Genomic DNA, 13,828 nt, shown 5'->3' on the forward strand with positions numbered 1-13,828 from the left:
CAAGAGTTTCAGAAAAGGCTACCGACTTGGCCTACTTTGACTACGCTATTCTTCTCATTTTGAAAGAAGAAGAAGTAGCCCCGCCGGCGACAACAGATTCAATAGCTGGGGATCTTGCTAAGAATGAAACTCCTAACCTTAAATCATAGAACCGGGGATTCTTTCCAAGAATCCGAAGTTGGAGCGGGGAAAAAAAATCCCCAGTGGGTAGGGAAGCTGCCCATCCGTTATAGTTGCTTCAGAAAGATAAATTGAAAGGTTGGGCGATCTCCTATCCTGTCCGGTCATTGTGGCAAGCAAATCTATTGAGAGATATATTGAGCCGGTAAGCGGGATTGACTTACCTAATAGGGATATGATGTCACGAAAAATGGCTGCTCATTTCGTATCTTGAACCCTAAACCCTAAACCCTAAAGCAAATGAACAACCGCAAGGGCTTCCAGCAGTAATAGCTGAACTAACCAGATGGGCCGCCCAAAACCTGGAGTTGACATTAAAATCGGAAATCAACTTCGAACCCCGGCTATCCGAAGAAGGCAGACTGAAGTGGAGGAGCAGAAAATGCAACACAACAAGGGGCGAACCAAAGGCTTGCACGAAGGAAGAAGCGAATCAATCAGAATGGAGACAGGGAAGAGAGGTAAAAGATATATTTTCGAGCCTGAACATATAAGCAACCTTCTATCTGGCCTCTGTACCAGTAGTGGAGTGGCTTGCTATTTTCAATCAGAAAAGGAAGATTGAGCAATGCAAAGGAGAAAGAAGTTGTCCCCTCTTCTCTGGGAACCCGCCGCCGCATATGTAGTAGTCTGCATTAGTTGTGACCACAACCGTACGACGCGATGAGTTTAAATCATTAAGTTTGTTGATTGTTAGTCTAGGTAACTTTACCACGACCGTACGGATTGACCTAGCTAGATGACTTCACGCGTAATAGAAAATTGACTAGGTCTTAACCTTAAAATTCATGATACAAGTGAATAGAGTCTAAGTGAACATATTCGTGTTGATATGATATTTTGCTTTCTTACATCATTTTATTGTTTCATTTAGTTTAGGTTTAAAAATACTGCTTAATGGTCATCGAATACAATTCACTTCTACATGTTTTCTCGATTGAATTTAATTCGTCTCCCTGACCGAGATGGACGAACAATTTATGTCACCAATTGTAAATTACTAAACCTATTCTTTGAGTTGTCAATTCATAAATATAAGCATAGAAACCAATTAAGTCGAATCGGTACTAACAGGTACAAAACTGGTTTTTTTATACAAGCATTAAATCATGCAATACAAAATTAACTAATACGTAGTACAAAAGTAATCCAATCATTAACAAGTATTTAGTTTAAGTAAACACAATTAAACTAGCCAACAATCATGACAATCAACAAAATCAAACCAAAATTAAAAGTTAAATTATTCATAGACAAACAATTCGGCCTAAAACTTGATTGATCTTCACTTGAATCGACGTTTGTAGCTTGATCAGCTATGATCTGAGGGTGTTAAACACCTTGAAAAACCCTCAAGAACTCCCCAAAACCGCCTAGGGTGTGACTCCAAACGGTCAATGTTAGAACATTATGAAGCAAGGTTGACAAGTGGGCTTAAATAGGTTTTTCCGCGCATGTGTCAGGGCTAACGGGCCACCAAAGCGGCTCTTTCCTTCGAAGCGGCGCTTTCTTTAAAAGTTTGAAATTGTCTGTCCAACGTTGAAGCGGCTCTTTCTCCCTCCAAAGCGGCTCTTGCCTATGATTCTTAGCAACCTCAAAAATGAAAGTTGTAGAGCTCTGAGGGACATCTGGACTTTTGATTCACCTTAATTCGAGTCTTTATGAGCGAGTTATGGCCAAAAATGGTGGAGACGCACGAACTAGAACTTTAACCTCTTTCAACAATCATCCTTTTAGCTCCAAAACCTCATCATTTAAACCAAATATTTCAAATCAATTCCAACAAAATGTCTAATTTCAGTGTTCTAAGACACTGAAATTTAACACTAGAGGCAGATATGTGAAAATAGTTTATGTCTAATTCATTATTTAATTATTTTTAATACTTTTGATATAATTTAATTAATACTATTTAATTCAAAAAAATCATTTTATTTATCATTTATATAACAAAATTTCTGTGCATCTAAACATATTCTGTCAGCTATTTACGCTTTCTGTTTTGCATGAAACTTTGGATTTGACATATTTTGCATATAATGATAGAGTAGAGTTTAAAAAATTTCATTGTCATCATCACGCAAAGAGCACAACTTTAGCTATTCAAAATTTTGTTAGCCTTAATCAACTATAAATGATGATCATGGTGCACACATTCATCATGTAGGGGAGAATGATTTATGGTTGACATGTGCTCAAGTTCAATAACGATTGCAAAATTTCGATGTGACATGATACAACAAAGAAGGATCAATTTAAGATTCGAGATTCAGAGATTTCACTACTTAAGATTCAAGTTTTAAGAAGTTTCTACCTACTCACTACTCAAGCTTCCGCAACAAATCCATCAAAGTAGTGAAAAACAACCAATGTCAGATGAAGGGGGAGAAAAACAAATACGCTACTTTCTAGGGGAAGTAAAACAAATTCAATTCATCAAGCTTCTATCTACTTTTGTCTCTCCTCAACAAATTAGATTTCAAAGTTTCTATGAATAATCAACACAACAATATCCAAAGTTGAACTAAGACGTTCCATCAAGAAGAACTTCTTAGTGTCAACAAAGACAAAAAACGTGCATTATGCGTTGCTTGGAGAATCATTTATAAATAAAATAAAAGAGGAAGCTTCCAACAAAAAAGAAGTTTCATGCAATTTCAAACTTTATCAAAAACGTATGATTCATTTGTGAAGTGAGATCGTAGATTCGTCAAAGAGAAGAAAGTTAGAAGATCAAGATTCTTATAGACAGAGGCATACATTGTACACCAGAAGAGAAAATGATTACACAAGATTCCCAAGACTTTAAATTTAAGAAAGACGTTTCTTCAAAACGCACATCAAGAGGGAGAATCTTAAGTATATAAATATGATGTACGTTTTCACTTTTGTTGACCCGAATTAAAGTTTTGTAAGTGTGAGGGTATTAGAGTATAAATACCATCATCTCATCTAGTCAACTAAGCCTTTAGTCATAATTTCCAGATTCATCAAGGTGTAACTGTTTGTTCTTAGGTTTTCCTCCCATTTTCCCCAATTTGTGTAATTGTTCCAAATCAATAAAAACACAAATTCATCTCTTAATCGTTGCTAAACAAAAATATATATGAAATAAATTTGACCTAATTTGAAAAAGATTTTGGCCTACCTTTTATAAAAATTGCCCCAAACTTAAACCTAAATTAGTCCATATCTTGAGCCACCAATACCCAACCATATTCCTCTTCATCATTTACACCTGCAAGTACAATAACAAAAAAATACGAATAATGCATCAAAAATAATGAAAGAAAAAAGAAAGAAAGGGAAGCAATATTCAACGTGGCACAGGCAATGGTGGAACCCGACGGTGAAGGGCGACGTCGGCTTAACGTCGGGGCTATACGACGTCAGATTTGCTTAACGACGAAAAAACCCCACGACTACTGGTGCTCTTAGAGCACTAGGAGTCGTGACAATGAACACAATGTCTAATTTAAGTTCTTTTCCAAGACAACGTGTCTACTTTGTTTGTTTTTCATGACACTGAAATTTAATAGTGAAAACTTGTTTGTTTTTCATGACACTGAAATTTAATAGTGAAAACAAAAGTGGAAAAATGGTTTAGTGTTTAATTTCAATGCCTAATTCTTTATTTAATTATTTTTGATATTTTTAACTTATACTCATTATTTAACTTATTTATAATTATTTTATTTGTTATTTAAATTACAAAATATATAAAATAAATTTGATTCAACTTGAAAAAGATTTAACCTATCTATAGTTTCTATTAAAATCCTATTAAAATCCTATAATGATGATGTTATTATTAGGCTAATTCATTTGTTGAGAAAAAATAAAAATAAAAAGAAAAAAATCTAAGCCATCTTGATGATGTCATTAACATTAATTAAATATTTTATTTATTTACTTAAGTTAATTGAAATTCACTTAGCTATATGTAAAGATTCCGTATATGTAGCAATTAATAATAAAGATTTATTGTTATCCATAATGTAATTTGATGTTATATTGTTAGTTAACGATTCATGCCTATAAATTTAGCAACACTCTAAATATTATCATAAATTGATATGTACTAGCTTTAAAAAAATATAAAGTGATTCTCACTATAATCAGTTTATGGAATTCACGAGGGCATGAATAATACTAATGATTTTAAATGCATGTTTAGTGAATGTTTCATTTACATATAAATTAATTTTAATAATTATTTAAAGAATCGTTACATTTAACTATTATTCAATTGTACGTATAAAATCTATATTATAGTATAATATAAATCTCTAAAATGATAATGTTATAAATAAGGATTATTCAAGTTTGAAAAAAATTAAAAAGAAAGACAAATTTCTAAGTCCTTCATGATGATGACATTAGAATAATTAATTATTTTTTAATAAAAATATTAACATGTTAATTGTATAATATATGAAGCATTATGTAACCTTATAATAAAATAACCTATGACCATATGTACAATATTTGAAGCATTATGTATAATCTTATGGTAAAGCACCCCATGACCATATGTACAAACTTTAAAACAAATTGTACAATCTTTTACAAAACACACCATGAATACATGTACAAACTTTGAAGCATATTGTACAACCTTCATATAATAATTGTATTTTAGTTTTTTTTTAAAAAAAAACTAAAGAGGCATTTGTTATTACTAATAATAATTATTAAAAATATAAATACTCAATTTTAGAGCAAACTTTATTACTACATCCGTCCCATCTTAAGTATCCACCTTTCTGTTTTGGGTTGTTCCATTTTAAGTATCCACTTGATGTTTCAACCAATCAGAAAAGGTTATTTTAAAGAGAGAAGATTTATGATCGGTGGAGAATGAAGTTAGTGGAATTTTCTAAAACTTTGTGCAAAAAGTAAGGGAAACTTGTAGTGCGACAGAGGGAGTATTATTATATTATTATTATTATTCAAATATAGGTTTTCTTTACGGGATTAATTACGTTATATATGTATGCGAAATACATGTTTCAATAAAATGTTGTAATGTAGCTTTTATAATAAGAAAAATAATAATTGTGATGAAAATTGGAGAAAGTGGTGGGAGAATAGAATGTAGTTAATTTATTATGACTAAGTTAAGTATATCAGTATGTTTGTAAAAATAACGAAAAGTTTCTTAGTTGGAATATGTGGTTCCACTGGACATTAAACTACATGACTTTAACATTTACGTTCACTTAATACCTAAAACATTTCATTAAACTGTTTCGTTTAAATAAATCTGTGATTCTACGCCCATTTCACTAGTTTTTTTTTATAAATTTGGCCAAACTTACACCTAAATATATTTTTCAATAAAAAAAAGAAAAAAGTTATAAATATAAGAATTGGTGTCTATAAAGTATGTTTAAATTTAATCATTTTTCTAAATTTTTATATAATTTTTTAAACCGCAATAATTTCTAAATTTATTTTATTTTATAATGATGGGCCGTTACCGTAAGTCCGTAATCCACCGGACCAAAATCGCAGGGTATTTTAATTTCAAAAAACCCTATTTTAATACTCCAATCAAAAACGATCCGTCCCGTCTTTTTCTGTCTAATTTCTCCTGTTTTTTGACTCTACATAATACACACGCACACATACTTCATCGATTTACCCTAATCAAAGAAGTTATCTTCTGTATCAATCCAATTCGACATATAAATTGATTATCCTAGGGTTCGGACTTCAAATCGAACTGTATCAGCAATCGGATCATGTCTCTAAGACCTAGCGCCAGGACTGAGGTTCGTCGGAACCGATACAAAGTTGCCGTCGATGCGGATGAAGGACGGCGGCGGAGAGAAGACAATATGGTTGAGATCCGTAAGAATAAGAGAGAAGAAAACTTGCTTAAGAAGCGTCAAGTGTTGCCGTCATCACAGCCGTTGTCTACTGATGCTCCGGTTACTAACGCCACCGATGAACAAAAGGTTTACTCTATCTCCGATTCGATTTTATTTCATATTGAATATTTTCAACGATCGATTGATTGCTTGTATTATAACTTCATAATATGTTCTATTCTGATGTATGACTATATGTATATGTATAATATAGATAGTAGGATTATAATAAGTTTATTGATTAGTTAGACCTGATCTGGATTATAATAACTTCATAATATGTTCTATTATGCTATGTATCAGTTATTATATGTATATGTAGAATTAGGATTAAAATAAGTTTATTGATTAGTTATACCTGATCTGGATTACTGTTTACTATGTTATGGTTTTAAAAACTTCATTACAGCTTATATCAGTTATTAACTTATGCTAGATTAAAAATTTGTGTGGATATGATGCTTGTATTATCTGATGTATCATGTATCATGAGTTTTTTTGTTCAAAACTTTTGGTATTAAGATCAATCTGTCATGCATTACTTATATGAGATAGAAACTGCTGTTGTTTGTGTAATTCATGAATAACATTGTTAGATATACATTTTGTATTACATATGGTTGTCGTTTGAACCGTTGAAGTGACATTTTGCAGTTAGGAAGCCTTCCTGCTATGGTTGCTGGAGTATTTTCAAATGATCACAATATGCAGCTGGAAGCAACCACTCAGTTTCGTAAACTGCTTTCAGTAGGTATACACTTTGAATTTTCTAATTTATATTTAGTTGACAGTGGCGATTATATTTGCGACCACATGTAGAAGTAATTGAACTTTGTTTCTCAGAGCGGAGCCCGCCGATTGAGGAAGTTATACAATCCGGTGTGGTACCTCGCTTTGTTGAGTTCTTGATGAGAGAGGCTTTCCCACAGCTCCAGGTCAGCTTTGTTGATGCATTGATTTGAACGATGCGTACTGTTTGTATTATCTTTTTATTTGCTTTCTTAAACCTTATCTTGAAACTCTTAACATCCACAGTTTGAAGCTGCTTGGGCGCTCACAAACATTGCTTCTGGAACTTCTGATAATACAAACGTTGTAGTTAATCATGGGGCCATCCCAATCTTTGTGAAGCTTCTTAGTTCTCCGAGTGATGATGTGCGCGAGCAGGTATGATGTGTTACACATAAACTATGTAGTTTTCTGTTTCGTCTATTTGACAAAGTTATACTGCTGTAGGCTGTTTGGGCCTTGGGAAATGTAGCTGGTGATTCACCCAGGTGCCGTGATCTCGTTCTTGGCCAAGGTGCTTTGCTTCCCTTGCTGTCCCAGTTTAATGAGCATGCTAAGCTTTCCATGCTAAGAAACGCCACATGGACACTATCAAATTTCTGCCGGGGAAAACCACAGCCTTCATTTGAAGAGGTGTTTCTTATGTCCTAAAGTTTTGTTATTATTTAGACGTAACAGGGAGGGTGCGGTGTTTGACTTAGGTAATGGGCCAAAATGGTTAACTCGTTTCTAGAAGTTAAGACTGGCACTTTTGTAAGAAACCCGATTACTCCTGTTCAATCCACGTTACTCATTATTAAGAACAGACCGATTCGGTTTTTTTTAAATCTTTTATTTAATCGGTCAACGTCGGTTAATTGATCAAAATCACATTCGTTGGTCAATGTCAGTCAAAGTCATTTTGGTCAACATTTTAATATGAATTTAAATTTAAACTAGAATTCTAGAGTTTATGAACAAATTAACGATCGTTTTAATGTTTTTATACAATTATGTTAACGTTAATGTTTTCATATATGGATTTCTTCTATATTTACACATGTACCTGAAATTTTTTATTTAAATATGTAAAAAAGTCCAATCCGAATAAATCCGTGAATAGTGAGCTTCGCAACCTTGAAGACTGGTAGGGTTGACCCCAAGAAACACCTTTGTCTGTCTTGTGAGTTTGTAATGGATGATTAATGCAGTAAATATGATTTTAAAACAAATCAATAGAATTTAAAATTTTACGTAAATCTATTTAGGAAGTCGTATCATGTACTAAAATACACTTTCAAGTTTCAACCAGTTTGTCAATTCGGCGCATTTGACCCGTTCCCTTTATAGCTATATATGTATTCAACCTCTGTAGAGGTTTTAAATAACCATGATGTCCTCTTTGATATGTAGACACGACCTGCACTTCCTGCCCTTGAACGTCTCGTTCATTCAAATGATGAAGAGGTGTTGGCTGATGCATGTTGGGCTCTTTCGTATCTGTCTGATGGTACTAATGACAAAATTCAAGCTGTTATTGAGTCTGGTGTCTGTCAACGTCTTGTGGAGCTCCTCCTGTAAGTTGTGATTTTTGGTGATTAGTATTTATTATTTCTTCATTAAAATGATTTGGATTTTATTAATTCTTTATCCAATTTTCAGCCACCCCTCTCCCTCGGTACTCATTCCTGCACTTAGAACTGTTGGGAACATAGTGACTGGTGATGATCTCCAAACCCAGGTACAAGTTTGCTTCACAGTTTATGATTAATATATGACTTTGCGTTTGACAACATCTATCTGTTATGCCCTGTGATCTAATAGGACTTTGTGGTTTTGGTAGTTCGTTATATAATTTGACAAATTATTACATATCTTCCTGTTTATCTAAATGGTGGATCCTTCTGTATGAACTTGCATTTTTCTGTATATATTTATCCTGAATGCTAAATCCAACAAATAACAAGTTAGAGATTTGTAAACAGCAAAAAGGTGCACGCTGCACAGATCGTTATCTTCATTTAGAATGTATGTTAAAAATAAAATCATCTTTTTGTTTACAAGTGAATGAACCACTAAGGTTTCTAGAGTAATTTTCTTCCAAGTCCTTTCATTCGTAATTAATAATGCTTCCATATCGATGTATCAAATAGTTCTTTTAGGAGTAGTTTCAGAAGTTCGGTTTAACATACAAGGGTTGATTGGATGTGGCAGCTTTGACTGATTATTTGTATCTGTATAATATTGAAATTTGTGTTACACGTAACAATATTGCTATTTCTTTTTCTTAATCAGTTAATTATTAATCTTAGGTTTTTGCCAGACAGGTAGTATCTTTATTCTTACAACCAAATAGCTGTTGTTTATCATGGACATTTGTATTATATTAAAATTGAAATTTATGTTACTTTATTCACGCAGTGTATTATTGAGCATGGTGCACTCCCGTGTCTGCTAAACTTGTTGACCCATAATCACAAAAAGAGCATCAAGAAAGAAGCCTGCTGGACAATCTCTAACATCACTGCTGGAAACAAAGAACAAATACAGGTCTTAAACGATTAGAATCCTGCAGTTCGTCTTTTCATACTTTTGAGCATTGCTATAAAAAAATATTCCATATATTTAATGATTTTATTGTGTTTTGAGCAATTTCAGTCTGTAATTGAAGCTGGGTTAATTGCTCCCCTGGTCAATCTGCTTCTGACAGCTGAATTCGATATAAAGAAAGAGGCTGCCTGGGCGATATCAAATGCCACTTCTGGTGGTAGTAATGAACAAATCAAGTACGCATTCTTTACTACTTTTTAGTCCCACGGTGGGTAATGAGTCAGAAATGATTAATGTTTAAATTGATCAGGCTTTTATGGGTTGAAGCAGGCAGGGTTGGGCTGAACTGTTACGCCTACACGTCTTTTTTTTGGGTAACTATAGGTTATGAATATTTGAATTACGTGTTTAACCACAAGACCATCTTAACTATAACTTAGTAGTCTAAAATTACTGTGGTGTGATTGAATATGTAGTCCTATCAACATGATTGATAGGATAGTAGGTACTGTATAACCCTAATTAAACTCCAGAAACCGAAGAACCTGTAACCCTAACTCGACATCCACATGTTGGTTCTCATGATCACCTTATATAATTAAGACTAAACAGACACGAAAAATAACTATCCGTTGCTATTCTCTAGCACAGTGTGAGTCCATTAAAAATGAGTGACTTCAATCTTTTTTGAACCGTTCCCCCCTTTAATCAAATATCCTAATCTTATTTGTTGGAGACGTAACACAGCTAACAAGATGCACTTTTTTTTTTAAGTGAACGTGTTGAAACCACCACTTGTAACTAATCTTACTCGATAGATAAATTGACTTATTGAACTTTTTGTGATTTATAGGTATTTAGTGAATCAGGGCTGTATCAAACCGTTATGTGATCTCCTTGTATGCCCCGACCCAAGGATTATAACTGTGAGTTTGGAAGGGCTCGAGAACATCTTGAAGGTAGGAGAAGATGAGAAAAACTCGGTCAACACTGGAGAGATTAATTTCTGTGCCCAGTTGATCGATGATGCAGAAGGGTTGGAAAAGATTGAAAACTTACAGTCTCATGATAATAACGAAATCTATGAAAAGGCGGTTAAAATTCTTGAGACATATTGGTTGGGAGAGGAAGAAGAGGAGGCTGTGGTTGATGGTGGTTTCAACTTCGGTGGAACCAATGTTCCGCCAGGTGGATTCAAATTTTAACGGCTAAGCCGCTAAGGTAATACAATAAGATGCTACGTTTGGTCAACTTTTTATTTGTATGTTGTTGTCAACCCTGAGATGGTTTGATTTCCGATTGTGCAGCGGGATTTTGCAGGATTTCACAAGGGTGTAGTGAGGTCAAGTCTGGTCAGCTCTGGTGTAGTGATGTCGTCTGGTCAGCTCTGGTTCAGTGAAGTCAGGGGTTTCTCAAGCTAATACATGGGCATATGGGTCAGGTAAAGTCTCGTCGGCTCATGTGTAGTGTGGTCAGGTCGTATAATGGCAGTTCAGGTCGGGTCGGGTCAGGTCAGGTCATATAATGACAGTCCAGGTCAATAAAGGAAAGGCTTGGCGGATATTGGTTTATATAATGACGGTCCAGGTCAATAATGGAAAGGTCTATGGGGTGGGTGGGGGTAATTGTTTGGTTTTTTCGCCTCGAGACGTTGGATGTCGTGGAACAATGTGCGAGGTGTTAATGTCGTCTTTTTTTTTTTGTGGTTCAAGGATTTTGTTTTTAGAGTTTATGGTTGCCGAGTCTTTATTCAAATGATCTAGACGTTATGCCATTGTGTAATGGCAATATGTGTGATCTGGATAAAGTTACAGCTGGTTATAATAATGGTGAAACTATTGACACTCTATGGTGCATGAATTATTTGGGTCTTTAAGCTGTTTGGTAATGCTTCTTTTTTTCTTGTTTCCATTTCATTTGAAATATGTGTGTTTGTTGAAGCTCGTAGTCTGTTGATTGAAGTCAAAACAGAGATGAAAAGCTCACTATAAATAAATGAACCATTAATCGACAATTCAAGTAAAATTTTATAAGTTCATATAACATTTGAACGTGTAACTGTAGAAAGTTCATTATTGAAAACTTTTGTAATTGTGTGATAACCCATAAACCCCTTAAATGATAGCAGCCCTTAGTAACACGTTTATGATCTTTGTTACACTTGGTAACCCATGTGACACAAATTTAACAGCTATATGTAAACCAATTTATGACACATTTGTCGTCATACAATTATATTTTAAAACTCAAAACTATTATGGCGGAATAAATGGAAGTATCGTGTGAGAATTTATTTTAAAATTATACTCTCATGTTGAATATTAATTACTGTAGTTCGGTAAGTGAAGTATCATAGAATTAATCCCTTTTTAATGTGACCAAAGTAGCTTACCATGTTACTACTTTAAGCCTGTCGTTTGGCTTTTATATAATCTCTACAGTTGTAATTATTATGATTATAGCCTATAGGTAACGTACGCGCACACATGGTTTACTCTATCGCATAACATTGTAACCACGGTTTTAAAAAATCCGATTACTCTTAGATTAATTCCCGATTACTCGTTTCTAAGAGTGATTCGTTCCGTTTTTTTCAAAATTCGTTTATTTAACCGGTCAACGTTGATTGATAGGTCAAAATTGAATTTGATAATTAAAGTCGGTCAAAATCAAAAATGGTTAGCATTTTAATATGAATTTAAACTAGAACTTCAAACTTTTTGAACGATTTTATACAATTATGTTAAACTTTATGTTATCTCTATGATTTTTTTTTCTATATTTACACATATAATTTTTAATGTTTAATATTTAAATGCAAAAGTACAATTCGATTAATCCTTGAATTGCTGATCACTCATTCTAAAGTCCCGACCGGTTAATCTCCGAATAGTGAATTTTGCAACCTTTATGTTTGATTAATTAATAAATGTAAACTAATATATGCTAGCTATTAACAACGAAGTAGTGTGCTATTAGCCTTTAAAAACGGCTGCTTGTCTCTGTTGAAGAAAGCTGAATATCAAGAATTTAGGACACCAAATGCTTATCTGGTTATTGAATGCTCGACAACATCCAACAACAGTGATGATGTTGACTGCAACTATTTTATCCGTTAAACAATTTGTAAAGAGGCGTTTTGAGAGAGAGTGGAGCAATCACAATGCAGAACGCTCCTTCTGAGACATTGAGACGCCGTGGTCTTCCGTTTTGTGGGACGTTAAGCAAGGTCAAAGCCAGAATATTTAATCACTGATGTCACACAATAACACCAATTTCATTTTCCTTTAGCTAGATTTTAACAATTTTATACTCTACAGCCGAAAGTCTAAACATCATTGACATAATAACAAGTTTCCCCGTAAGGGAGATGATATATCCACACTCAAATATGATAAATCCACTAAATTTGCACACAATTTCCTAAAATAACCTCTATATTTTCTCTCACCTCCATCTATTTGTTTTACACACATGAGGGTATTATGGGCAATGACGTAAAAATGTTGTAGATTTATCAAATCTACATATAATATATGGAAATATGAAATATAGTAATTCATTTTTTACTAACCGAGATCATGCTATTTTTTTATTGAGATCATGCATATCGTTATTCTAAAATCAATTATAAAGTATCAAACATAAAAATTAATGTCCCTCAAAATATAAAAATGGTAAATCAGTTGTGGGAATATTTAGATACTATAATAGTTGCATATTTAGCTCATTAAAGAGTCGAAAGTTACAGAATTACAGTAGATATCTCCTTATACGAATTTAGTTTTTGACAAACGAATTATATAAGTGATATCTAGCTAATACATTGATTGTTCTAAAAATCACTATTGTAATCGAGAGCCGATCAATATGGGGCTACAAAATATGAAATAATGAGCATACAGATGTCACCATATGAAGTTTATATTTATATTTATATTAATGCAAAATTTATACTCCGTTTAACATTGACCATCCATATTTGGGTGGTGACCTATGTCATCACACCTGTCAATGTGGCTTTGCCGCTGCGTGGAAGTGCAAACAATAAACGATGCATTACCTTTTTCCATGATACTTACAGTAAAAGTTTCTTTGTTAATAACTAGCTAATGGTGTTGTGAATGATCGACTTGAGTTGTTCGTGACGAGGATGAAGGTTTTTGATGGTGATGAATGATTGTGTCTGATAGTGATGAAAGATGGAGCTTGAATTTATTTGTTGGGGTCGAAATCATTAAACTATATAAAAATTGTATAGATGAGATTTTTTAAAATATGTGTGCTTTATGAGACTATTAATATAGAATGGAAGGAATGAATGTTATTGTTTTTAAATGGGCAGTGATATATGTGTCATACCTTTTAATAAATTTATCAAAATTGTACATTTATATATGGGCACAATATAACAATTATGTCACTCTCTTTCATAACATTTTTCACTCCAATCT

General features: G+C 33.4%; 1 protein-coding gene across 1 annotated transcript; it reads left to right on the forward strand.

The window, feature by feature from the left end:
* The first annotated feature begins 5,759 nt into the window (after positions 1 to 5,759).
* LOC139863908 (importin subunit alpha-2-like) lies at positions 5,760 to 11,256 on the forward strand. The gene is made up of 11 exons (XM_071852511.1): positions 5,760 to 6,143; positions 6,711 to 6,807; positions 6,900 to 6,991; positions 7,092 to 7,223; positions 7,293 to 7,478; positions 8,238 to 8,401; positions 8,487 to 8,565; positions 9,246 to 9,374; positions 9,483 to 9,610; positions 10,228 to 10,595; positions 10,682 to 11,256. Exons 1-10 carry the CDS (start codon positions 5,928 to 5,930, stop codon positions 10,577 to 10,579), a joined length of 1,575 nt encoding a protein of 524 aa, XP_071708612.1. The 5' UTR covers positions 5,760 to 5,927; the 3' UTR covers positions 10,580 to 10,595; positions 10,682 to 11,256.
* Positions 11,257 to 13,828: the final 2,572 nt, after the last annotated feature.

Source organism: Rutidosis leptorrhynchoides, chromosome 1 (genome assembly GCF_046630445.1).
Source record: "Rutidosis leptorrhynchoides isolate AG116_Rl617_1_P2 chromosome 1, CSIRO_AGI_Rlap_v1, whole genome shotgun sequence".
In the NCBI taxonomy this organism is placed as follows: Eukaryota; Viridiplantae; Streptophyta; class Magnoliopsida; order Asterales; family Asteraceae; genus Rutidosis; species Rutidosis leptorrhynchoides.